Below are 26,186 nucleotides of genomic sequence, written 5' to 3'. Positions count from 1 at the left end.
ATGTTACCCACACTGGTCTGAATCTCCTGGCCCCAAATAATCTTCCTGCCTCAGTACTCCATGTTGTCAGGACTACAGGTATGAGCCACTGGGCCTACACTGTATTTTTTTTTTTTTTTTACTAGAGACAGGGTTTCACCGTTTGGCCAGGCTGGTCTCGAACTCCTGACCTCAAATGATCGGTCTGCCTCGGCCTCCCAAACTGCTGGGATTACTGTGAGACACTGCGCCCGGCCACTGTACTTTTTATTATACAGATCCTGTACATGTTTTTCTAAATTTATCATTAAGACTTTAATGGCTTTTAATACAACTGTAAATAGTATTATTTATATTTCAATTAATTAATTTTTTTTTTTTGAGACAAGGTCTTGCTTTCACCCAGGCTGGAGTGCAGTGGCATGATCTCGGTTCACTGCAACCTCCACTTCCCGGGTTCAAGCAATTCTCCTGTCTCAGCCTTTCAAGTAGCTGAGGGTACAAGCATGCGCCACCATGCCCGGCTAATTTTTGTAATTTTTGTAGAGATGGGGTTTTGCCATGTCGCCTAGACTGGTCTGGAACTTCTGGGCTCAAGCGATCCACACACTTCTGTCTCCCAAAGTGTTAGTATTACAGGTGTGAGCCACCACACCTGGCTACATTTCAGTTTCTAATTGTTCACTGTGTATAGAAATACAATGATTTTTATATGTTGAGCTTAAACACACAGAAATTGTATTGTTAAACTCATTTATTAAGTTCCAGCAACTTTTAAACAAATTCCTTGGGAATTTTCTGCAAGTCGTATTATCTCTGAGTAAGATATTAAGACTTCCCTACAATGTTGAATAGAAGTAGTGGACATCTATAACTTTTCCCCAATCTTAGGGAGGAAGCATTCAGTCTTTCACCATTAAGTATTAGGTTAGCTGTAGGTTTTTCTGCAAACACTCTGTAATGGATTGAGCAAATTCTATTCTAGTTTCTAAGAGCTTTTTTTAAAAATCATGAATGGATGTCAAATTTTGTCAAATATGTTCCCTTAATCTACTTAGACAACTAGGTGATTTTTCTCATGTACTGTTTTTCTTAAAAAATATTAATTAATTGATTTATTTGAGACTGGGTTATGAGACTGGCTAATTTTTGTATTTTTGGTAAAGACAGGGTTTCACCGTGTTGCCAAGGCTGGTCTCGAACTCCTGGGCTCAGGCAATTCGCCTGCCTCAGACTCCCAAAGTGACAGGATTACAGGAGTGAGCCACCACACTCAGCCTTGTTACTGCTTGTCTTTTGGGCATAAACCATTTTACCTGGGGTGAGATGATATCTCATTGTAGTTTTGATTCGCATTCCTCTGATAATCAATGATGTTGCGTACCTTTGCCTGTTGCCATTTGTAGCATCTTCTTTTAAGAAATACCTCTTCAGTCTTTTGCCCATTTTTCGAACGGATTATTAGACTTTTACCCATAGAGTGGTTTGAATTTATATATTCTGGTTATGAATACTTTGTTAGATGCGTAGTTTGCAAATATTTTCTCCCATTCTGTGGGCTGTATCTTCAGTTTATTGATTGTATACTTTGCTGTGCGAAGCTTTTTTACTTGATTTGATCACATTTATCTATATTTGTTTGGCTGCCTGTGCCTGTGGGGTATTGCTCATAAATTTTTGTCCAGACCAATATCCGGGAGAATTTTCCCAACGTTCTCTTATAGTAGTTTCATACTTTTGAGATCTTAGATTTAAGCCTTTCATCCATTTTATTTTATTTTATTTTATTTTATTTTATTTTATTTTTTTTTTTTTTGAGACGGAGTCTTGCTCTGTCACCCAGGCTGGAGCGCAGTGGCCGGATCTCAGCTCACTGCAAGCTCCTCCTCTCGGGTTCACGCCATTCTCCTGCCTCAGCCTCCTGAGTAGCTGGGACTACAGGCACCTGCCACTTCACCCGGCTAGTTTTTTGTATTTTTTAGTAGAGACGGGGTTTCACCGTGTTAGCCAGGATGGTCTCGATCTCCTGACCTCATGATCCGCCCGTCTCGGCCTCCCAAAGTGCTGGGATTACAGGCTTGAGCCACCGCGCCCGGCCCTTTCATCCATTTTAATTTCAGTTTTTGTATGTGCTGAGAGATAGGGGTCTAGTTTTTCTTTTGCATATGAATATCAAGTATTCCCAGCACTATTTATTGAAGAGATTTTATGCTCTTGGGACCTTTGTCAAAAATAAGTTCACTGTAGGTGTGTGGATTTGTTTCTGGGCTCTCTCTCCTGTTCCACTGGTCTATGTGTCTATTTTTGTGCTAGTACCATACTGTTTTGGTTATTATAGCTCTGTAGTATAACTGAAGTCAGGTAAAGTGATTTCTCCCTTTCAGCTTAGAAATAAGTTTGGCTATTCTGGGCTAATTTTCATTTTTCTTTTTGTCTTGTTGTTGTTGTTATTGTTTTGAGATGGGTCTTGCCAAGGTGCTCAGACTGGCCTCAAACTCCTTGGCTTAAGCAGTCCTTTCCCTGCCTCAGTCATCCAAGTAGCTAAGACTTCAGGCATAGGGGTGCCACACCACCCAACTTTCACTTTCTTCTTTTTTGAGACGGAGATTTGCTCTGTCACCCAGGCTGGGGTGCAATGGTGCGATCTCAGCTCACTGCAACCTCTGCCTCCCAGTTCAAGCAATTCTCCTGCCTCAGACTCCGAAGTAGCTGGGATTACAGGTGCGCGTGACCATGCCCAGCTAATTTTTGTATTTTTTTAGTAGAGATGGGGTTTCACCATGTTGGTGAGGCTGGTCTCGAACTCCTGGCCTTGTGATCTGCCCACCTCGGCCACTGAAAGTGCTGGGATTACAGGCGTGAGCAACTGCGCCCAGCCCACTTTCTTCTTTCTAATGTGGGTTTTACTTGCTCTTCTTTTTCCAGCTTCTTTTTTTTTTTTTTTTTTTTTTTGAGACGGAGTCTCGCGCTGTCACCCAGGCTGGAGTGCAGTGGCCGGATCTCAGCTCACTGCACGCTCCGCCTCCCGGGTTCACGCCATTCTCCTGCCTCCGCCTCCCGAGTAGCTGGGACTACAGGCGTCCGCCACCTCGGCCGGCTAGTTTTTTGTATTTTTTAGTAGAGACGGGGTTTCACCGTGTTAACCAGGATGGTCTCGATCTCCTGACCTCGTGATCCGCCCGTCTCGGCCTCCCAAAGTGCTGGGATTACAGGCTTGAGCCACCGCGCCCGGCCTTTCCAGCTTCTTAAAGGTGAGAACTTGGGCCACTGACTTAGATAGATCTTTGGTGTTTAATAATCTCAGCTATAAATATTCTTAGATTATCCCACAAATTTCTATGTGTTTTCATTTTTATTCATTTCAAAGTATTTTCTAATTTGATTTTTGGGAATTCATCTTTTACTTATGAATTATTTAGAAGTGCATTATTTAATTTCCACATACTTAGAGAATTTCGTAATTTGTGTTACTGAATTCTAATTTAATTCTATTGTAGTCTGAAAATATATTCTGCATGAGTTTAATCTTTTAAAACGTATCGAGGCCGGGCGCGGTGGCTCAAGCCTGTAATCCCAGCACTTTGGGAGGCCGAGACGGGTGGATCACGAGGTCAGGAGATCGAGACCATCCTGGCTAACACGGTGAAACCCCATCTCTACTAAAAAATACAAAAAACTAGCCGGGCGAGGTGGCGGGCGCCTGTAGTCCCAGCTACTCAGGAGGCTGAGGCAGGAGAATGGCGTAAACCTGGGAGGTGGAGCTTGCAGTGAGCTGAGATCCGGCCACTGCACCCCAGCCTGGGCGACAGAGCAAGACTCCGTCTCAAAAACAAAAAAACAAAAAAAGTATCGAGACATTTGATTACCCAGAATAGGATGGTATCTTGGTATAATTCCATATGCACTTCAAAAGAATATGAGAAAAATGTGTGTGTTTTTTGTTTTTGTTTTTTGAGACAGAGTCTCGTTCTGTCGCCCAGGCTGGAGTGTAGTGGTGCGATCTCGGCTTACTGCAAGTTCCGCCTCCCGGGTTCACACCATTCTCCTGCCTCAGCCTTCTGAGTTGCTGGGACTACAGGTGGCCACCACCACGCCCCAGTTAAATTTTCTATTTTTAGTAGAGATGGGGTTTCACCGTCTCTACTGCTATTCCCAATTTGTTCAACTGCTGTTCCCAATTTGTTCTTTATGAGACTCTATCCCATGTATATTAGCCCTCTTGATATTGTACCAGAGATCACTAAAGTTTCATTCATTTTTTTAGTCAATTTTTTATTCCATTCTGTACTTCATTTTGGATAACTTTTATTTGTATTCCTCCAAGTCTAGTAATCTTTTCTTCTGTAGGATCTAATCTGCTGTTACATCATTTAGTGAAATTTTCATTTCAGATATTGCATTTTTCATCTATAGAAGTTGCATTTGATTTTTTTAAAGAGATGAAGTCTCCATATGTTGTCCAGGTTGCAGAACAGTGGCTGTTCACAGGTGCAGTTATATTATACTACATCCTTGAACTCCTAGCCTCAAACTATCCTTTTTCCTCAGCTTCCAGAGTAACTGGGACAACACGCACACACCACCACGCTTGGCGGATTTTTTAATATCTTTCGTTTCTATCCTATGTTCACATTTTCCTTTAAATTATCAAAAATAACTCATTAAGTATCAATTATACCCCATGTTATTTCTGTGGCAGTTTCCACTGATTTTTCTTCTGCTGAGTCATATTTTCTTGCTTCTTGGCAAGCCTATTAATTTTTTATAGGATGCTAGATAGTTTAATGTTACATTGTTTGGATTTTGTTGTCTTCCTTTAAAAATTGTTGATGTCAAAAAAACTGGAACATTTGTACACTGTTGATGGGAATGTAAAATGGTACACTATTGTGGAAAACAGTAGGGCAATCCATCAAAAAATTAAAAATAGAATTACCATATAATCCAGGAATTCCACTTCTGGGTATATACCAAAAGAACTGAAAGCAGGGTCTGGAAGAGGTATCTGTTCACCAGTGCTCATAGCAGTATTATTCACAAATGGCCAAAAGTTGGTAGCAACCCAAGTAACCATTTATAAACCAATAACAATAAACAAAATGTGGTAAAAGATACAAAGGAATATTATTCAGCCGTAAAAGGGAAGGCAATTCTGACACATGCTAAAAAATGGATAAACCCTGGCTGGGCACGGTGGCTCACGCCTGTAATCCCAGCACTTTGGGAGGCCAAGGCGGGCAGATCACCTGAGGTCAGGGGTTTGAGACCAGCCTGACAAACATGAGAAACCCAGTCTCTACTGAAAATACAAAATTAGCTGGGTGTAGTGGTGCATGCCTGTAATCCCAGCTACTTGGGAGGCTAAGGTGGGAGAATCCCATGAACCCAGGAGGTGGAGGTTGCAGTGAGCCAAGATCTCTCCATTGCACTGCAGTCTGGGCAACAAGAGCGAAACTCCATCTCAAAAATAAATAAATAAATAAACCCTGAGGACCTTAAGCTAAGTTAAGCAAGCCAGTCATAAAAAAACAAACACCGTATGGTTCCACTTTAGCGGGCGATCGACAGAGACTGAAGGGACAGGGGAATATGAAGTTCTTATTTAATGGATATAGAGTTTCAGTTTTGCAAGATGAAAAAATTATGGAGATTGGTTGCACAATAATGTAAATGTACTTAACACTAGTGAACTAACTGTACACTTAGAAATGGGGAGTCTAGGCCAGGTGCGGTGGCTCATGCCTATAATCCCAGCACTTTGGGAGGCCAAAGCTGGCAGATCACCTGAGGTCAGGAGTTCAAGACCAGCCTGGCCAGCATGGCAAAACCCTGTTTCTACTAAAAATACAAAAATTAGCTGGCATGGTGGCGGAAACCTGTAATCCCAGTTACTTGGAGGCTGAGGCAGGAGAATCATTTGAACTTGGGGGACAGAGTTTGCAGTGAAACGAGATCATGCCACTGCACTCCAGCCTGGGAAACAGGAGCACGACTCTGTCCGAAAAAAGAAAAAAAATAAAAGAAACGGGGAGTCTAGCTCTGTCTCCTAGGCTGGAGTGCACTGGCATGATAGCTCACTGCAGCCTCCGCCTCCCAAGTTCATATGATTCTTCTGCCTCAGACTCCTGAGTAGCTGGGACTACATGCATGTGTCACCATGGCTGGTTAATTTTTATATTTTTAGTAGAGATGTGGTTTCACCATGTTGGCCAGACTGGTCTTGAACTCCTGACCTCACAAGATCTGCCCGCCTCGGCCTCCCAAAGTGCTGGAATCACAGACGTGAGCCATCGCACACGGCTTTAGAAATGGTTAAGACAGTAAATTTTTTTACTCTGTCACCCAGGCTAGAATGCAGTGCCGTGATTTTGGCTCACTGCAACCTCCACCTCCTGGGTTCAAGTGATTCTCATGGTTCAATCTCCCGAGTAGCGGGGATTACAAGCGCCTGCCATCACACCTGGCTAATTTTTGTACTTTTAGTAGAGACAGGGTTTTGCCATGTTGGCCAGGCTGGTCTCGAACTCCTGACCTCAGGTGATCTGCCCGCCTCGCCCGCCCAAAGTGCTGGGATTACAGGTGTGACCGACAGTGCCCTGCCGGTAAATTTTATATTATCTGTATTTTGCCACAATTAAAACAAAATTTTGTTTTTTCACAATTAAAATGTTTTTAAATGTTGAACTTTGTTTTAAAAATCAGTTACTTGTAGAACAGTTTGACAGTTTGATTCCTCGAACCCTGTTTTAAATCATTACTAGGGTCTAGTGTAATCTTCATTCCAGAGATACTTTAGTCCTGCTAAGGTGTAACCTTTTTTTTTTTTTTCTTTTTGAAACAGGGTCTTGCTCTGTTGCCCAGGCTGGAGTGCAGTGGCGCGATCTTGGGTTCACAACCTCTGACTCCTGGGTTCAAGCAATCCTCCTGCCTCAGCCTCCCAAGTAGCTGGGACTACAGGTGTGCGTGACCATGTCTGACTAATTTTTATGTGTTTTTAGTAGAGATGGGGTTTTGCCATGTTGGCCAGGCTGCCCTCAAACTCCTGGTCTCAAGTGATCTACTCGCCTTGGTCTCCCAATGTGCTGGGATAACAGGCGTGAGCCACCATGTCTGGCCAAGATGTAATCTTTATGGGGGCCTTCACAATTGTCCCCAAGGACCCTACAGTTGGTAGTCAGAGTTCAAATGTCTCATGCCACATGTAAACCTTAGGAATTTTTCATATACAACTCCCTAGTTTTTCTTAGGGCATTTTTTTGGAGTTTCACTCTATGCGAGGAGGGACTAGTACTCAGCAAAGATTTAAGACAACTCATCACATGTGGCTAAACAGACCAGGCAGGGTGGCTCACGCCTGTAATCCCAGCACTTTGGGGGGCTGAGGCAGGCAGATCATCTGTGGTTAGGAGTTCAAGAACAGCCTGGCTAACATGGCAAAACCCTGTCCCTACTAAAAATAAAAAATTAGTCGGGCATGGTAGCTCACACCTATAGTACCAACTTCTGTGGAGGTTGAGTCAGGAGAATCACTTGAACCCAGGAGGCGGAGGCTGCATTGAGCCATGATCATGCCACTGCACTCCAGCCTGGGTGACACAGCAAGACTCCGTCCCATAAAAAAGAAAAAATGTGGCTAAACGCCTTTGCAATCTTTTTTTTATGTTTTACCACTATACCTTGTCTCCCTTGTATATGACCTAATTCTTATTCCATACCCTCATAATAATGGCAGAAGGGCCAACAGTAGCAACAGTAACAACAGAAGTTACCATTTACGGCTGGGTGCAATGGCTCACGCCTCTAATCCCAGCACCTTGGGAGGCCAAGGCAGGTGGATCACCTGAGGTCAGGAGTTCAAGACCAGCCTGGCCAACATAGTGAAACCCCATCTTTACTAAAAATACAAGAATTAGCTGATGTGGTGGTGCACGTCTGCAGTCCCAGCTACTCGGGAGGCTGAGGTAGGAGAAACACTTGAACCTGGAAGGTGGAGGTTGCAGTGAGCCGAGACTGCACCATTGTACTCCAGTCTGGGCAACAGAGGGAGACAGCATGTCAAAAAACAAAAAAAAGGCCGGGCATCGTGGCTCATGCCTGTAATTCCAGCACTTTGGGAGGCTGAGGCGGGCAGATCACAAGGTCAGCAGATGGAGACCATCCTGGCTAACACAATGAAACCCCATCTCTACTAAAAATACAAAAAGAAATTAGCGCGGTGTGGTGGCAGGCACCTATAGTCCCAGCTACTCGGGAGGCTAAGGCAGGAGAATGGCGTGAACCCAGGAGGTGGAGCTTGCAGTGAGCTGAGATGGCACCACTGCACTCCAGCCTGGGCAACAGAGTGAGACTCCATCTCAAAAAAAAAAAAAGAAGTTACCATTTACTCAAAAACTAATTCAGTGATAAAAATTTCCTATCCATTTACTCTAATTCCCACTAGTCTGCAAGATAAATAGAAGTAGCCTCATGTTACAGATAAGAAAGCAATGGGTTTAATGGTTTACCTAACTTCCGTAAGGTTACACAATATTGCTAAATGTGAATCAACTACATCTAAGTCAAAGTACATAGTTTTCCTATTACATCAAAATGCCTTCTCCTCTTCTCCCACTTACCTCTTTAGTCATGGCATATATATGATGTCTTTTAAGCCTCAATACAAAGTTTATGGAAGCATTTTCTGATTAACTTTCCATCATTTCAGCATTCAGTTATGTGTAGAATACTACTATACAGGCCAGGAGTGGCAGCTCACGCCTGTAATCCCAGCACTTTCGGAGGCCGAGGTGGGCAAATCACTTGAGGTCAGGAGTTCGAGACCAGCCTGGCCAACACGGTGAAACCCCATCTCTACTAAAAATACAAAAATTAGGCGGGCATGTGGTGGCACGTCCCTTTAATCCCAGCTACAAGAGAGCCTGAGGCAGGAGAATCGCATGAACTCGGGAGGTGGAGGTTGCAGTGAGCCGAGATTGCGACACTGCACTCCAGCCTGGGTGACAAGAGCAAGACTCTGTCAAAAAAATAAAAATAAAAATAAAAAATAAATTTCTATAAAATCACTAGCATATTTTATTGTTGCTCTCAAGATAAACTGATCTTAACATAAGTTCCTTGGTATTAGGGAATGTCTCTTATAGTCTTTTGGCTTAATATAGTAGTTGAATTTGGTAGCCTGAATATAGTAGTTGCTCAATAACAAAATTATAAAAGAACTACCTCTCTCATCAATGTAACAGTATTTGTAAACCAGCTATAAAAAGATTAAATGATTCTGTGAAACACTACTGAAGGGCTTTACATTCTCTAGAATGTGAAAATTACCATGGATTTGGATCCTAATTATAAAAATCTTCAGTTACGTCAAATACCTGAGAAATGAGCAGACAGACATAAATATCTTAAAAGCTACAAATACTAAAAAAAGACCTCTCTAACAGAGATATAAACTTTAACAGAGTACTTGCAAATACTCATTTCAGAAATGAAAAGCTATCCTCATATTACATCCTAAAGACCTAATAAGATATTTAAAATCTCCAGAAAAGGCTTAGATTTTACTCATCAATTATAATTTTGTTACTATGGGCTCCTGATATGCATAACAACAACTACAGCTTTCAGTAAAATCATATACTGTTAGTATATTATCGCTTTGGATTTATCTCAAAAACAGGGAATTCAGTTCAAGGATGGGCCTTGAGGCATCTTATCCAAAATGCAAATTGCTTTTTGTTTCTACAGTTATTTACATACCTCGGTTTACTAAACAGATGGTTTCTGGAGGTATGGTGTTCCTTTGACTATACCTAGAAGGTTAGGATATGATTCCGGTTTACTTCTTTGCCTTTAAAAACTGCAAAATAAAGGCTGTCATTCCCTGTGTTGCTACAATACATGAGAACGCTAGGTTAACCAAAATTGTGAATATAGTGATTTTGAAAGCTCAGGTTTATATTTAACGACGATTCCCTACAGTATTTGCATTTGGTTCTGCAATGCAACTGGGAAGACTACCAACCTATGACAAATTTTATTTTAACTTTTTTCTGGGTCTGACAAGCAATATAAATCTGTAGGAGAGGCAGAGAATTAGTAAGAGCTTGTGGTCAGGAACTCCATTTTCTTGCTCCCTCCAAAGCCAAAACTAAAACAAGAAACTATCCTTTTCTGTGATAGGTTTATATTTTATTTTCTCCTACACTGTTAAGTGTCACCTTTTGGGGGTTCCAACTTTATGCATGGAAATCTGATGTGGCCTTCTGTTCTACTAGAGTCCTAGGCTCTTTTGTCTCTTGCAGCTGGATATGTTCCAATTACCAAACTCCCAGCCACCAGGGATCAAGCAGATGTCAAGCAGCTCTAATGCTCTTTATCTCTGTTGAACTGAACTTTCTGAAGTTTCTGGTTTCCTATTTAGTTACTTCAAAGTTCAGTCATCCTGTAAGAAATGTTGTCCATGCATTTTTAGGTTTTAGATAACAAGGTGTTTGTTTGCTCTGCACACCTAATCTACCACATTGCTGGAAATAAAGAGCTCTAATTTATTTCAATGCTACCTGAATTTTAAGTCTCCTTTCCCTCTTTCAAGCTCCAAACTTTCACATTCTCAGACTATTTTTTCTTATCTTCTCAATCATTTGACACTTTCTGATCGAACTCTTTTTGACCTCTTTGTGACATCTAATGTTGACTAATCTGTTCCACTCTGAAGTCTTGTTCAGGCTTCTGTGACATATACGGTTTGATGTTTCGTATTTAAGTCTCCTTCGCTAAACATCTTTTCTTCCACTTCCCTCTGAAATGCTCAAGTTTCTTAGGTCTCCGTCCCCGTCACCTCACTCAACACGTTCTCCCTGGGTGATCTCCTTCACTGCCAAATTCAAGTTCATATATATACTGTTAGATATCTACCACAGATGTCTCTCTCTCAGTATAAACCACTGCTTCTAACAGCCTATTCAATATCTCTACCTAAATAGGCTAAAGACAGTCCACATTTAATATATCCAAATCTGAAGCCATTATCTACTCTGCCTGCATGCATCTGTCACACTCCATTCTTCATATTGTAACGTTGTAGCATTTTTTAAACATATACATATGATAGACTATATTATTACTTACAAATATTTGCTATCCAGCCCCTACTGCCAAAAGGATTTTACTTTCTAGTCCCATTGACACAAGACTTAACCACATGACTTGCTTTGGCACTGAAACTGAGAAGTAACATTTAATGTAGAAATTTTAATAGTCAGTTAGTGCTTTACTATTGCCCTTTCCCCTCTACCAGAAGACAAGCAACATTCCAGGTACAGGTTCTCTGTTGGCCGGGGTCCTAGAGGCAAGGCAACATGGAGTGGACTCTTGATAGTCACACAGCATGAACAAAAAATAAGCCTTTGTTGTTTTAAGCCACTGAGATTTGGGGATCATTTTTTTTAACACTGTAACACCTATCCTATTCTTACTGATAGAGCATATCAAATAATTTATCGTCCTTGTTAGAAATTGTTCAGTAGTTCCCAATTGCATATACAATGAAGTTCCAACTCCTTTGAATGAAAAAAAATACCATATATGATATAGTCCCCATTATTACTTTTACAATCTCCTTTTCCAACCACCATCATCACTACTTATGTACATTAGTCATATCCAACAGTGGGTTATTCTTCAAAAACACTATGCTATTTCACGGTTTTCTAACTTTCTTCGAAAGTGCTGTTGTTACTGTGCTAAATACATTATTACCCTTTACATTGTCCCACTTGCCTACTTAAGTAAATTCAATATATAGTAGTGTGTGTGTGACTTATTCAGTGATATCTTCTTTAGTCATTTCAAGTGGTTAGTGCTTGAATTTCTCTGTGTCATAGCATTTTGTACACTGTTCTGTTACAGAATTTAATGCATTGTTTTTCATTGAATATGTCTGAATTATTGAAGGCAGTAACTTAATCTTATTCATGTTTGTATTCCCAGTGCTCACTATTCACAGCAACCCTCAACAGAAATCTAATTCAATGAACAGAATAGTCTCATTGCAAAAGAAACATTGTAAAGTTAGATATTCTTTCTTTTGTTTACAAAAGTAAAACATTTTGGTGATTTTCAACACTGATATGTCCCTTATCAAAATCTCATTCACTTGTTCAGGGGTTGATGAACTTTTTTTGTAAAAGGTCAGAGAGTAAATATTTTAGGCTTTTGAGGACATATATAATGCCTGCCTCATATTCTTCTTCATCTTTTCCCCATAAGCCTTTAAAAACCTAAAAATAATTTTTAGCTTGAGGGCTACACAAAAACAGGCCTTGGACTGCATTTGGCCCATAGCTGTGTTTCCTTAGCCTGGTCTAGATAAACATAAGAGAAATTAAGTCACTTCTTGTTAGACTGTAAAAGTCTCTCCATGGCAGTATAAAAACAAAGCACCAAGAGAGACTGCTGTCACTGCTGCCAAGCGGACAACTGGACTAACAAAGAGCTTCTAAAGATAATAATCAACTAAATTAAATAAATACCATACTGATACAATTTGAAAGGCCTTCTACTTCTTCAAAGACCTAGAGATAGAAAGGGAGGAGATAATGTCACTTCCTTGTTTAAGTTTCCACAACTTCCAACTGTGTTTAAGACTCTACATCACTAGTTCTCTACTACGTTTCCAGCCTCATATTAAAAAACCATCTTTGGCTGGGCGCGGTGGCTCATGCCTGTAATCCCAGCACTTTGGGAGGCCGAGGCAGATAGATCACCTGAGGTCAGGAGTTCGAGAGCAGCCTGGCCAACATGGCGAATTTTAGTCTCTACTAAAAATATAAAAAAATTAGCTGGGCATGGTGGTGGGCACCTGTAATCCTAGCTGCTCAGGAGGCTCAGGCAAGAGAATCACTTGAACTCAGGAGTCAGTGGTTGCAGTGAGCCGAGATTACACCACTGTACTCCAGCCTGGGCAACAGAGGGGGACTCATCTCCAAACCAAATAACCAACCTTCTTTAGTCTGACCACACTGGCTTTTTGATTTATTTTCCTGAACACTCTAAATTCTTTTTAATATATTTCTATCTGGAATTAATCTATCACTCTCCATCTCTCCCAGTAAAATTAATAAATTTAAAAAAATCATTCCTTACTCTTTCACCATCAGGAAAAGGCAGAAGACAGGTATAAATCATCCTTTTTTTTTTTTTTTTTGGTAAACACACAAACTATCCATAAAAAGAAAATTGGAAGCATACCCTAAATTGCTGTACAAATTATACAAATATGTTATATATATTAACGGGTTATAAATATATAAATATTAGCAATTAAGAAGTTTAAAAATAACTATTAATAGAGGCTCTCAATTATTTTGCATATCCCTAGAAATTTGTGAATGCTACTTTGAAAATCACTAGTTTACTAAACAATTTTTTTTTTTTCCACACAGAGTCTCACTCTGTCACCCAGGCTGGAGTGCAGTGGAGTGAGCTCCGCTCACTGCAACCTCTGCCTCCCAGGTTCAAGAGATTCTCCTGCCTCAGCCTCCCAAGTAGCTGGGATTACAGGCACACGCCACCATGCCTGGCTAATTTTTGTATTTTTAGTACAGATGGGGTTTCACCATGTTGAACAGGGTGGTCTCGAACTCCTGATTTCAGTTGATCCACCCACCTCAGCCTCTCAAAGGGATGGGATTACAGGCATGAGCCACTGCGCCCAGCCTTAAGCAATTTTATATACATATAAATCTTTATTAAATAGCTGTAATCCACACTCCCCTATTATTCCCAACACATACTTTTACTTTAATTTACTTTAATTCAACTTTGTAAAGGGGAAGATGACTACATTGTTTCAATGTACATGACTGATTCTCACATATGAAGTCTACTGTTTCAACTCCTTTGAATGAAAAAAAAATACCATATATGATTCAGTTCCCATTATTTTTTCTACAATATTATAACTCCTTATTCACAAATAACAAATGGGAAACTATCTTGAAAATCTGGTAAAACAAATAGCACTAGCCTGTTGAAGAAGTACTCTCAGATGAAGACCTTTTCCGGGTAGGGCTACAATTTGTGCTCTCTGATGGCCGCTGGGAGGGTTTATCAGATGTTGGCTGGGAGCCTGGAGAAAAAGAAAGATAGAAATCATAGGAAAATCCAAATCTAAAAATAATGCGAAACCATCTTTTGTTAGAACTTGTTACAGTTTAGTTGCTGCCATTGTCATTCCCTGTAACAATATGACTTGTAACCTGACATTAGCAGGAAAATAAGCAGAGGACAAACCACACTATATGTTGTTGTCAGAAGTTCACAGGTCCTATATACATAATTTCTCCTGTTACATTAACAGAGGAAAAATTAATTTTAATGGAAGAATAAACAATATATGATTTAGCTTTCATGTGTTACTAGCACAAAACATTATTTAAAATATTAATAAAAATTACTAACAATATTTTAACCAAATCTGTTCTGGATTATTAAAATTCATCATATAAACTGACAAAATTTACAATGTAATTTATCAAACAGTTGATGTGAGGGCCCATCGCGGTTGCTCACGCCTGTAATCCCAGTACTTTGGGAGGCTGAGGCGGGCGGATCACAAGGTCAAGAGTTTGACACCAGCCTGGCCAACATGGTGAAACCCTGCCTCTACTAAGAATACAAAAACCAGCCGAGCATGGCGGCACATGCCTGTAATCTCAGCTACTCAGGGAGGCTGAGACAGGAGAATCGCTTCGACCTGGGAGGCAGAGGTTGCAGTGAGCTGAGATCGCCCCATTAGCCTGGGCAACAGAGCAAGACTCTGTCTAAAAAAAAAAAGTTGATGTGAGAAAAGCAGGTCCAACCTGAGCACTTCATTTAAGAGAATCAGAGGTCCTCTTAAATGTAAAGGATCAAGCCAGGCGTGGTGGCTCATGCCTGTAATCCCAGCACTTTGGAAGGCCAAGGTGGGTGGATCACCTGAGGTCAGGAGTTCAAGAACAGCCTGGCCAACATGGTGAAACTCTGTCTCTACAAAAATACAAAAATTAGCCAGGCATGATGGCAGGTGCCTGTAATCCCAGCTACTTGGGAGGCTGAGGTGGGAAAATTGCTTGAACCCAGGAAGTGGAGGTTGCAGTGAGCCGAGATCGCCCTATTGCACTCTAGCCTGGGCGACACAGCAAGACTCCATTTCAAAAAAAAAGAAAAAAAGAAAAAAGAAAGAAGTAAAAGGCTCAAACCTTAAACCCACACATCCTATCTAATTCACAGAAATTATTTTCAGATTCTATGTTTTTCCTCCTTTTGCAAATTCTAGAACACTGATAATTTATCCATGAAATAGTCTTTTTTAAAGCTATACACTTAAGGATCCTTGGCTATATACATAAAAGCTTATGAAGACAAAGAAACTCAATTTCCTTTCAAAAACTTTCATACTTTTAGCAAAACCCCAAATCTATACAGCATAATACATCACCTGCTCAAAAGAAAAGTATGTTCTTGTTGTAAGATTACTTTCCTGAATAAAATATACTTGATTCTTATATTGGATTCCTTATAATCTAAAATGCCAGCTATTAAGAGTTGATAATGAATGTCTACCGCATGTTTGTCAAAAAACTAGTAATCTGAAATGCTTATTTATGGGAAAAAATTATAAATAAAAAAACTTACATGTAACTGGAGCCACAAGAGGTACAAGAAATCAAAAAGCTGAAGATTTTCAAGATCTGCCTCTAAACGAAAGTTAACTCCTAAAAGAAGATTTGATTAATTCTCTGAAGGACAACTTAGGGTCAGAAGAACTGAACAGAGCTAAGTTGCTATTTCCTTTTCTCTAAGAGAAATAGAACATGAGCCTTGTTTTAATTAAGTAGCATCTTAAATCACATTGCTGTAAATAGTCTTTTAGCAGGATAGCTCAGGTGAGATGTAAGACTATATGCTGTCATTCAAGAGTAACAGGTTACATTTTTTTTAGAAAATTGATGTGATAGTACGTTCTACTTCTGAAATACAATGATGACTGATGTAGACCTATTCAAGAAGCAAGATTGTTTATTGCTGAATCTTAACAACAGATATGAGACAGATTTTTAAATCCGATAGTATAATAAATCACCCTCGAGTGTGGTTGAGAGATTTCCACTAAATAACTGAATATCACAATGAAACATCTAAGAAATAAAAAGTCCAGGCATCAGTGAAGACATAACTTTTAAGTATTAATACTGAAAACTTCATATACGGACAGATACGTATTTCCTACCCAACACACAGTCAAGACAGAAGACAACAGTGGTCAAGAAGCCTAAGATAATAGTCAACTCTATCACCATTCCTGATCGTGGATTAAGTACTAAGAAAAGAGGGGTTTGAAGGCACTTTTTTTCTTTTTGGGAGATGGACTCCCTCTGTCTACCAGGCTGGAGAGCAGTGGTACAATCTTGGCTCACTGAAACCTCTGCCTCCCGGGTTCAAGTGTTTCTCCTGCCTCAGCCTTCTGAGTAGCTGGGATCACGGGCATAGGCCACCATGCCCGGGTAATTTTTGTATTTTTAGTAGAGACGGGGTTCCATCATGTTGGCCAGGCTGGTGTCGAACTCCTTACCTCAAGTGATCCGCCCGCCTCAGCCTCCCGAAGTGCTGGGATTATAGGCACGAGCCCCTGCGCCCAGCCCTAAGAGCACTTTTATATAAAGTCTTTTCTCTCAGTCATAAACTAACATTTATTAAGTGAGTATAGTTTATATGCTTGGTACTATGCTAGATACTGTGAAGGTAGGGGGAAGAAGTCTACAAACGGTGTAATGGTCTCTGCCCTCAAGGAGCTTATTAATCATCGTGTATATCATCAGGAATTACATTTTAGGTGACACTTGTGCCATCCATTCTTGAGTTCCATCTTCAGTTCTTAGGCTATTTAGTAATGTTTCCTAAATTTCTTGGTCATCTTCAAGAAAGTCTTGATGAAGGCTTCAACTGTACCTTTGATCATCAGGATATCCTGAGAATCACCCTGCCTGGCCTCACCAACCTCAGGGTAAAAAGAGGGTACAGGCACATTCTTCAAAGCTCCTTCTTATGGTGGCATCTGGAGTTTCAGAGGAGGCAGTGGGAGATGGGATGGGGGTCAGATCCATGGAGATCATTATTGGCAGCATTGTACAGCAATTCCTGAGAAACTGAAACAATTGAGAGAGAGATGGCTTATTTAGCTCACTTAGCTTCCGAGCCATTTTTCATTTCCTGAAAGCAATGGAAGCCAGCAGCCTATTCTTAGGACTTAACGGAAGATTTGAGTAAAATTTAATTCAGGAAGGTTCTCATTTTTCATTTTTAAAAGTTTGAATTCCCTGTTCATACAGAGCAGAGCTATTCTTAACAATATTCCATATTTAAAAAGAATAAAGCTGTATTCTTGAGATACAGATCTCTAATGCTTGGTAATCATCAGCTCTAGCATCTCATTTCATTTAAAAGCAGTGTTCACAGAGGCAGTAATAAGACGAGGATAACTGAAAAAACATTACTTGATGATATAAAGCAACCAAGACTGGAAAGTGATGCTATCACTTATGTACAAGAAATAGCAACCAGTTAAAGATGTTCAAAGTATGGTAAAATTGGCCTAAGGGTAGGAATCATATGAAATCTGCAAACATTATCTGTAACGCTGCCAGGAATATACTGTTTTATAAATGCCAATTTGCAGTTGGGCTTCCAGGAAGAACCAGATAATGCCCAGAGAACTACTATGTCCACTTCAACAGAGACCAATATACATTTATGTGTCCAAACCTAAAATATAATGCAGAGCAGAGTTGAGTATGATATGGTGTTCAGTACATGGACTATGGAGTAAAGCATCCTGGATTTGATTCCTGGCTCTGCTACAAATTAACCAAAGAAAATCTACAAAAGTAAATGTGCCTGGACTTTGGTTTAATAAAGCTAAGTTACAGCATTGCTGTCAGTCCCAAAATGAGACAATGTAATCAAAAAATAATTTTATAAAATTCAAAATGTTTTATAAATATTAGTGACTATTACGTATTAATTGACTCCTAGGTTTATCATGGAATTTTTAGACAGGCAGGTGCAGGAGCTCATGGCTGTAATCCCAGCACACTGCTAGGCCGAGGTAGCCAGGTTGCTTGAGTTCAGGAGTTCAAGACTAGCCTGGGCAATACGGCGAAACTAGTCTCTACAAAAAAACATAAAAATTAGCTGGGCATGGTGGCGCATACCTGTAGTCCCAGTTACTTGAGAGGCTGAGGTGGGAAGATTGCTTGAGCCCAGGAGGTAGAGGCTTCAGCGAGCTGTGATCGCACCACTGTACTCCATCCTGGGCGACAGTGAGACCCTTGCCTCAATAATAATAATAATAATAATAGAAAGAAGAGCACTGAGTTATATCCAGGAGGGAGCTAGAACTAACCTATAACATCAAGCATTTACCTTAAACATAGAGTGAATCCAATTAAGAAGTACTACTCATATAGGTACCTCCAGGGCTGGTAGGTACTTGCAGGGTAGAAAAAAGTTACTCTGAGTAAATCTTCTAATTCACTGACTCTTCGCCATAACTTTTGCAGAGTATGCCCAAGAGATGAGTCAGAACCAGAAGATGTCTGGCTTTCTGCTCAGTTTTTTCCCAAGGGAGAAAGTAGTTTTCTGCTTCCCCTACTTAGCTCTTTCCCTTGCTGTCTCCATCATGTGACAAATGTTTGCTCATGTCTCAAGAGTGGCCATTTTAGATCTGCCTGGAAGGATGTGTGGAGGCTCCCCATTCCACAAAGGACAAGGTTTATATGAATTCTAATTCAAGAAAATCTGACACTTCCTCAAAGCATACACATAGAGAACACAATTGTAGATATCAAAGAGTTCTCATCATTTTTCATTTCAAAATACTATAAAGCAGAATAAGTACTTCAGAAGTGAATAAAGACTACAAATAGGAATTCCTCAGTTCACAATATTACTGGGTAGACCACCACTGTGTGTCTCATCATGCAGATGATGACAACTTCAGAAATATGTTTAGAAATTATACACACATAAATGCAGGAAGTAGAAATTACAGGTAAGCTGCAAAACAAAAACAAAAACAAGGACCTAAATAAAATTGGATTTCAGAATAAATATAAGTAGATTATTAAGGGAAATACTTTTTCTTCAGCTGGAAATAAAGGCCCTCATGTAAACAAGGCAGACTACTACTAAGGAGGAAGACAGAAAAAGAGAATACAATACATCGGAATAATACAGAGAAAATTAAGAATTAAAACCAAACTTGCAAATGTGAAGGAACATTGGAAGTGGTTTTAATTATAGACTCTCTGGATTTTATTTGGCCAGTATTTGATGAACTTTTGAAGATAAAGACAGGATTTACAGAAACATTTTTGTCAATTTAAACAAGAGGGGAAAGGTAGTACTTTTACAGCAAAACCGTAAGATGAAATCAGGGATACAAACTTGAAAGTTGAAAAAGGGAAAAAAAGAACGTAACTGTATCATAAAGAAATAAGATTATGAAAATCTTTATAATAAACACAAAATGAGCAGAAACCAAGAATCTGTTTTCAAATTGATTTGCCACAAAAAACCTTGATTGACATTTCCAGTGGAGGAACTAAAACAAATCAAAGATATATAAAAAATGCTACTTTTACAGATGCCTGAGTGTGAAGACAGAGTAAAACAGGCAAAGATAGCAGAATATATAAAATTCTCACTGATTAATAGTGTCTGCAGTGGTGGAAGCATCCCAAAGAAATCATGAGAATAAAGATTCAACTAACTACTCACTGAAGCCCTGAACATCCTAGCCTAGAAAAACAAGGAATTGCCCTGGTGTCAAACACAAATTAGCAAAAAAAATACAGTGAATTAAATCAATAGTTGGTTGGACAAAACATATGTTTCTTTAGCCTAAGTTCACTATTAAAGCTTTTATAACTTAATATAGTATGAATTTTAGTCACTCTGTTTGGAGACCAACACTAAAGACACAAGTAACTAAGAAATCATTTGTATGAGTGGAATGTTTGATGTTTGCAATGTTAGAAGTATCTTTGGGTGAATTATGGAAAAATAGATTAAGTATGCTAGTTTGGAAGAATGCTACGCAGTAGTCAGTTCTAAGATATTATCAATTTTAAAATAATTTTAAAAGTTTCTAACATTGAAATTGTTCCTTCCCACCAAAAAAAAAAACGTTATAAAAGTTTAGTTTTAAAAAAGATTCCTCCTCTTTCATTATTTGTATGTCAAAGCTACTTGGGAATGTGTGTTAAACAATGACTGAACCAAAATTGGTTGTAATAAAAATGGCTATCATAGTAAAGGAATATGAACATAAAACACCAAACTATTTGAAAACTTCTGATCAAGTTTTTTTGTTCCCAGATTCAAGTTCTGAATCCTTTGGTATGGTTCACAGTTGATAGCCGCCCTTGGAACCTTCTTGTGAACGAGCTGAATGCTAAGGTAAAAGCTGGGTCCACAATAAAAACAGCTGTTTTCAATTGTGGGAAATACAGAAAGCAATACATTTTATCTGATGCACCAACTAAATGCACTATAAGAGAGTACGACTCAGAGCCTGTTCTGGCCATTTTTAAGCTAAAAAGTCTGTGTTTTGGCCAGGTGTTGTGGTTCACGCCTGTAACCCCAGCACTTTGGGAGACCGAGGCAGGTGGATCACAAGGTCAGGAGATTGAGATCATCCTGGCTAACATGGTGAAACCCTGTCTCTACTAAAAATACAAAAAATTAGCCGGGCATGGTGGCGGGCACCTGTAGTCCCAGCTACTTGGGAAGTTGAGGCAGAATGGCATTAACCTGGGAGGCGGAGCTTGCAGTGAGCCAAGATAGCACCACTGCACTCCAGCCTGGGCGACAGCATGAGACTGTCTCAAAAAAAAAAAAAATCTGTGTTTTTCTCTAGGCTATTTTTCATAATGCCCAAATGACATCATTCACTGAAATGGAATTACTCTGGAAATTCCCATAACTGCACTAACCACACCACAATCAATTTTCTGCTTTCATCTCTGTATGTTCACACTTCATTTATAGGCATATCTTATTTTCTATTGTGTTTTAAATCTTTTTAAAATTGATACATAATAGTTGTACATATTCATGGGATACATGTGACACTTTGTTACACGCCTAGAATGTGTAAGAATCAAGTCAAGAGTATTTTGGGTATCCATCACCCTGCGTAACTATGATTTCTATGTGTCAGGAACATTTCAAGTCCTCTCTTCTAGCTATTTTTGAAATACACAATATAGTGCTGTCACTTATAGTCACCCCACCCTGCTACTGAACATTTGAACTCATTCCTTCTAACTGTTGCATATGTGTGTCTTATCAACAGCACTAGAGAAATTGTTTGAAGTCAGTATATTCTCATCAAAGCCTATACCCTTCAGTTAAAGAGAACAAAACTCAGTATTCTTTGCTTCAATCTCTATGCTTGTACAGTGAATATAGTTTTTCCAAAAAAAAAAAGGGTTTAATCCTTATTCTTGGAGGACAAAATATTCATCACTGAACGCACCAAAGAATGTATGTAATTTATATGTAGTAAATCATTTACAATAACGTCCCATTGTCTGCTTATGCTATGACTTCTAAGCTATAAATCCTAAATGAAAATACTCCATTCTACTGCTCTGCCAATTTCAGAATCCAGGTTTGTAAGTTCTATCATGTGTAGCCAGCCATGAGTCACATATGCTGAAAAACAGGGATGAAATAACTGACATTCCAGGTCAGAAACTCTTGCTGATGAGACCTATTTCATGTCTACCTAACATATATACATAAATTAAATAGAATCACTATTAGGATTGGGAGAAACCAGGAAACCTGGCCTTACTTAAGTGTGTAATTTTACTGTAATTTCACTTGCATCAAGCTGATTTTATAGCTGTTAGTCTGTACAGTACAGAATAGTATATAAGTTAGAAAAATAAGCTAACTACCACAGGCACATAATTTATAAAAGTGATTAGAACTGTTATTCATCTTAAGGCTTCATAAGATTTAATTTTACAGTGAATATACTTGTTTACTTTAAGAATGCTCAAAGTGATAAGTCAGTTTGATTCCCCATTTTTGAAACAAAGAGAGAAAGGTTAAATGCCTTGGTCCAAGCTACACATGCCAGTGTCCCTAATTCGGTTTCATTTATTTTTCTTGAAATTTATATCAACATGATTTATCAAATATGCCTGTTTTACCCCCAATCAACACTTATGATGAATCCACTCAATACAAATAGTAAATAACCTTTATTTCTTATTTCATCAATTATCAGTTTGAGATACGTTTTACTTAACAGTTTGTATTCTGCTTTATTAAAAAACCTCATCATTCTGGAATAAATTTAGATTTACAAAAGTTACAAAGATAGTACAGAGAATACTCACATGTCCTTTACCCAACATCTCCCAATGTTAACATCTTACATAACTATAGTACATTTGTCACAAGCAAGAAATTAACATTGGAATAATACTATTAACAAAATTCCAGACTTTGTTTAGATTTCACCAATTTTTTTCCACTCTTGTCCTTTTTTCACTGTCAATCTGGGATATCACACTGTATTTAGTTGTCATGTCTCCTTAGTCTTCTCTTCTCTCTGTAAAAGCTTCTGAGACTTTCCTTGTTTTTTCAGGTCCTTGATACTTTTTAGTACTGGTCAGGTATTTGTAGAATGCCCTTTATTATTATTATTTTTTTTTTCTGGTTAGACTTAACACATTCTATCAGCGAGTACATGATATCACCATGCCTTATCATTGGTGAAGTTAACCTTGAACTTGGTTAAGGTGCTGTCTGCCATGCCTCTTCACTGTAAAGTTACTGCTTTTCCCTCTTCATACTTTGGTGTTCTTTAAAAGTCAGCAGTCCAGCACACATTCAAGAAGAGGGAAATTGGCCGGGCGCGGTGGCTCAAGCCTGTAATCCCAGCACTTTGGGAGGCCGAGACGGGCGGATCACGAGGTCAGGAGATCGAGACCATCCTGGTTAACACGGTGAAACCCCGTCTCTACTAAAAAATACAAAAAATTAGCAGGGCGCGGTGGTGGGCGCCTGTAGTCCCAGCTACTCGGGAGGCTGAGGCAGGAGAATGGCGTGAACCCGGGAGGCGGAGCTTGCAGTGAGCTGAGATCCGGCCACTGCACTCCAGCCCGGGCGACAGAGCGAGACTCTGTCTCAAAAAAAAAACAAAAAAAAAAAAAAAAAAGAAGAAGAGGGAAATTAAGTTCTACCTCCTGAAAGTGGCGATCTACATTTATTGTTTGGAATTTTTCTGTAAGGAAGATTTGCTTCTTTACTGCCAAGTATTTATTTAGTCAATCATTTATTTATATCAACATGGATTCACAGATATTGACTTTATTTTTTAGGTTATATTCCAATACTCTCATATTTATTTTGTTGCTCAAACTGTCCCAGCTCAGACCACTGGGAGACATTTCAGGATAATAATTTCCTGAAGGTGATCAACAATATTATAATACCTATTATACAGTAGGTAGTTTTTGGAGCATTTTAACATGATACCAAATGTAAAATGAATCTATCTTCAATTTATATATGGAAAAAAATCAACTGAAGACTGAGAAGATCAATTAAAAATCATACGTAGTTATGCATTTCTTAAACCTTTATACTTCAAAAAGCAACCTGACATCACAGATTGAGAGAATGTAATTACATCTTCAATGGAATGCTACAGAATAACAGAATGTCATTGTAAGGAAAAAGCAAATAATAAACCAGTTAGAAGTGCTACACAAGAAAACATTGAGGAAAAAAACAGCAAAATGTAAAAGTGTAAGAATTTTAATTGTCTGTATTTCCTAACTTCCATTCCTCAGCCTCCAGAAATCTAACATTTGCCACTATACAAATGGCTCTCAGACACAAGACAGACTAACTGCCAAAGCCAATCATCTACTTTCAGTACTTACCTAACCAGTCTCCCATAACACTTGATACTCTTTTTTAAAATTATTATTATTTTGTTTTTTTGAAACAGAGTTTCGCTCTTGTTGCCCAGGCTGGAGTGCAATGGTGTGATCTCGGCTCACCGCAACCTCCACCTCCCAGGTTCAAGCAATTCTCCTGCCTCAGTCTCCTGAATAGCTGGGATTATAGGCGCGTGCCACCACACCCGCCTAATATTTGTATTTTTAGTAGAGATGGAGTTTCTTCAAGTTGGTAAGGCTGGCCTTGAACTCTCAACCTCAGGTGATCTGTTTGCCTCAGCCTCCCAAAGTTCTGGGATTACAGGCGCGAGCCACCACGCCCAGTCACTTGACACTCTTGACTATAAACTCACTTAAGAAACCCACTGAATTCACCATAAATATTGTCATTCCTTCTCATAGCCTTAATAATCACGTATCTAAAATTATCTTCAGGTTTGACCTCTCTTTTGAGAAATACACTGGATTCACCATAAATAAATATTGTCATTCCTTCTTATAGCCTTAATAATCACGTATCTATAATTATCTTCAGGTTTGACCTCTCCTTTGAGCTACAAATCCATCTGTCCTACAAAACAGGCTTGCAACTCAAATGTATTACCTATTTCCAACCTTATCCTTTTGCATACCTCATTTCACTTAATCATAACATCTCTACCTTGGCTCAGAGCCTCATAATAAGAGCCTCACAATATTTTGTGGGAGCTGTTTCCAAACTGATCTACCTGATCTCCTTTCACTAATCCATCTATCACATTGCTGTCAATGTAATCTCAACAAATTATTCCCCATGTTAAAACCCTTAACTTCTCATACCTTATAAAGTAAACTCTACACTCTTGGGAGTCTCATATAAACAAGGGCTTTATGATCTGCCTATCTTTCCAGTCCCACCTCTTGGGTACCATATCAAACCATTAATACTTAACTAAGCACAGTAATACATCCCCATGCCCTTGAAAAGCTGTTATCTATTGTAGGAAAACAGCTGTCACACCTTATTCTTCGCTGCTAAATTCAAAACTCCTTCCTCCTTCCCAAGCCCTTTTGAGTCCCTCACTTCTCTGCTCCCCAAAATGCCTTGTAAATATTTCAATATTAAGAATGGTCAGGCTGTGCGCAACGGCTCACACCTGTAATTCCAGCACTTTGGGAAGCCGAGGCGGGTGGATCACCTTAGGTCAGGAGTTTGAGATCAGCCTGGCCAACATGGTGAAACCCTGTCTCTACTAAAAATACAAAAATTAGCCGGGCGTGGTGGCACACGCCTGTAATCCCAGCTACTCAGGAGGCCGAGGCAGGAGAATTGCTTGAGCCTGGGAGGCGGAGGTTGCAGTGAGCCGAGATTGTGCCACTGCACTCCAGCCTGGCCGACAGAGTGAGACTGTTTTAAAAAACAAACAAAAACAAAAACAAAAACAAAAAAACTGTCAATAACTATTTATATACATGTCTAAACTATAAATTGACTTTAAGGCAGAAATTATCTTTATTTTATTTTTATTATTATTATTTTTTTGAGACAGAGACTCACTCTGTTGCCCAGGCTGGCCGGAGCACAATGGTATGATCTCGGCTCATTAAAACCTCCACCTCCCAGGTTCAAGTGATTCTTGTGCCTCAGTCTCCCAAGTAGCTGGGACTACAGGCATGTGCCACCATGCCTGGCTAATTTTTGTATTTTTAGTAGAGGCAGGGTTTTACCATGTTGGCCAGGCTGATCTCGAACTCCTGACCTCAAGAGGCCCACCCACCTCAGCCTCCCAAAGTGCTAGAATTACAGCATGTTCCTTCTCCGGGCACACAATAACTGTTTGCTAAAAGAACAGCTACCCTCATAAGGGAATAGTTAAGAACAAAAATCAAATACATAAAATGCTCCTAAACAAAACCAGTTCTGACTTCCAAAGGGATCAAAACAAAAGATATCTGAGCCTGAATTAATTTTTTTTTTTTTGAGATGGAGTCCTGCTCTGTCGCCCAGGCTGGAGTACAGTGGTGCGATCTCGGCTCACTGCAAGCTCTGCCTCCCGGGTTCACGCCATTTTCCTGCCTCAGCCTCCCTAGTAGCTGGGACTACAGGTGCCCGCCACCATGCCCGGCTAATTTTTTGTATTTTTAGTAGAGACGGGGTTTCACCGTGTTAGCCAGGATGGCCTCGATCTCCTGACCCCATGA

The 26,186-nt window shown here is 39.6% G+C and overlaps 1 protein-coding gene across 21 annotated transcripts in view; it reads right to left on the bottom strand.

Moving 5' to 3' along the window:
* Positions 1-26,186, bottom strand: part of ASH1L (ASH1 like histone lysine methyltransferase) — a 233,177-nt gene that overhangs the window by 110,386 nt on the left and 96,605 nt on the right. For 17 of the 21 annotated variants that reach the window (XM_074041008.1, XM_074041031.1, XM_045373666.2 and 14 more), the window contains one exon: positions 14,006-14,107. The exons of 1 other annotated variant lie outside the window; for it this stretch is intronic. In XM_074041008.1, coding sequence (XP_073897109.1) covers positions 14,006-14,107 — 102 coding nt within the window. Of the gene's footprint in view, positions 1-14,005; positions 14,108-16,968; positions 17,166-22,591; positions 23,063-26,186 lie in introns of those variants that run through there. 3 more of the 21 variants (XM_073993008.1, XR_012413526.1, XM_073993007.1) reach the window with 3 other exon arrangements.

This window comes from Macaca fascicularis, chromosome 1 (assembly GCF_037993035.2).
Source record: "Macaca fascicularis isolate 582-1 chromosome 1, T2T-MFA8v1.1".
NCBI lineage: Eukaryota > Metazoa > Chordata > Mammalia > Primates > Cercopithecidae > Macaca > Macaca fascicularis.
The sequence above is the reverse complement of the archived record's forward strand: the minus strand, read 5'-3'. Positions and strand labels throughout refer to the sequence as shown.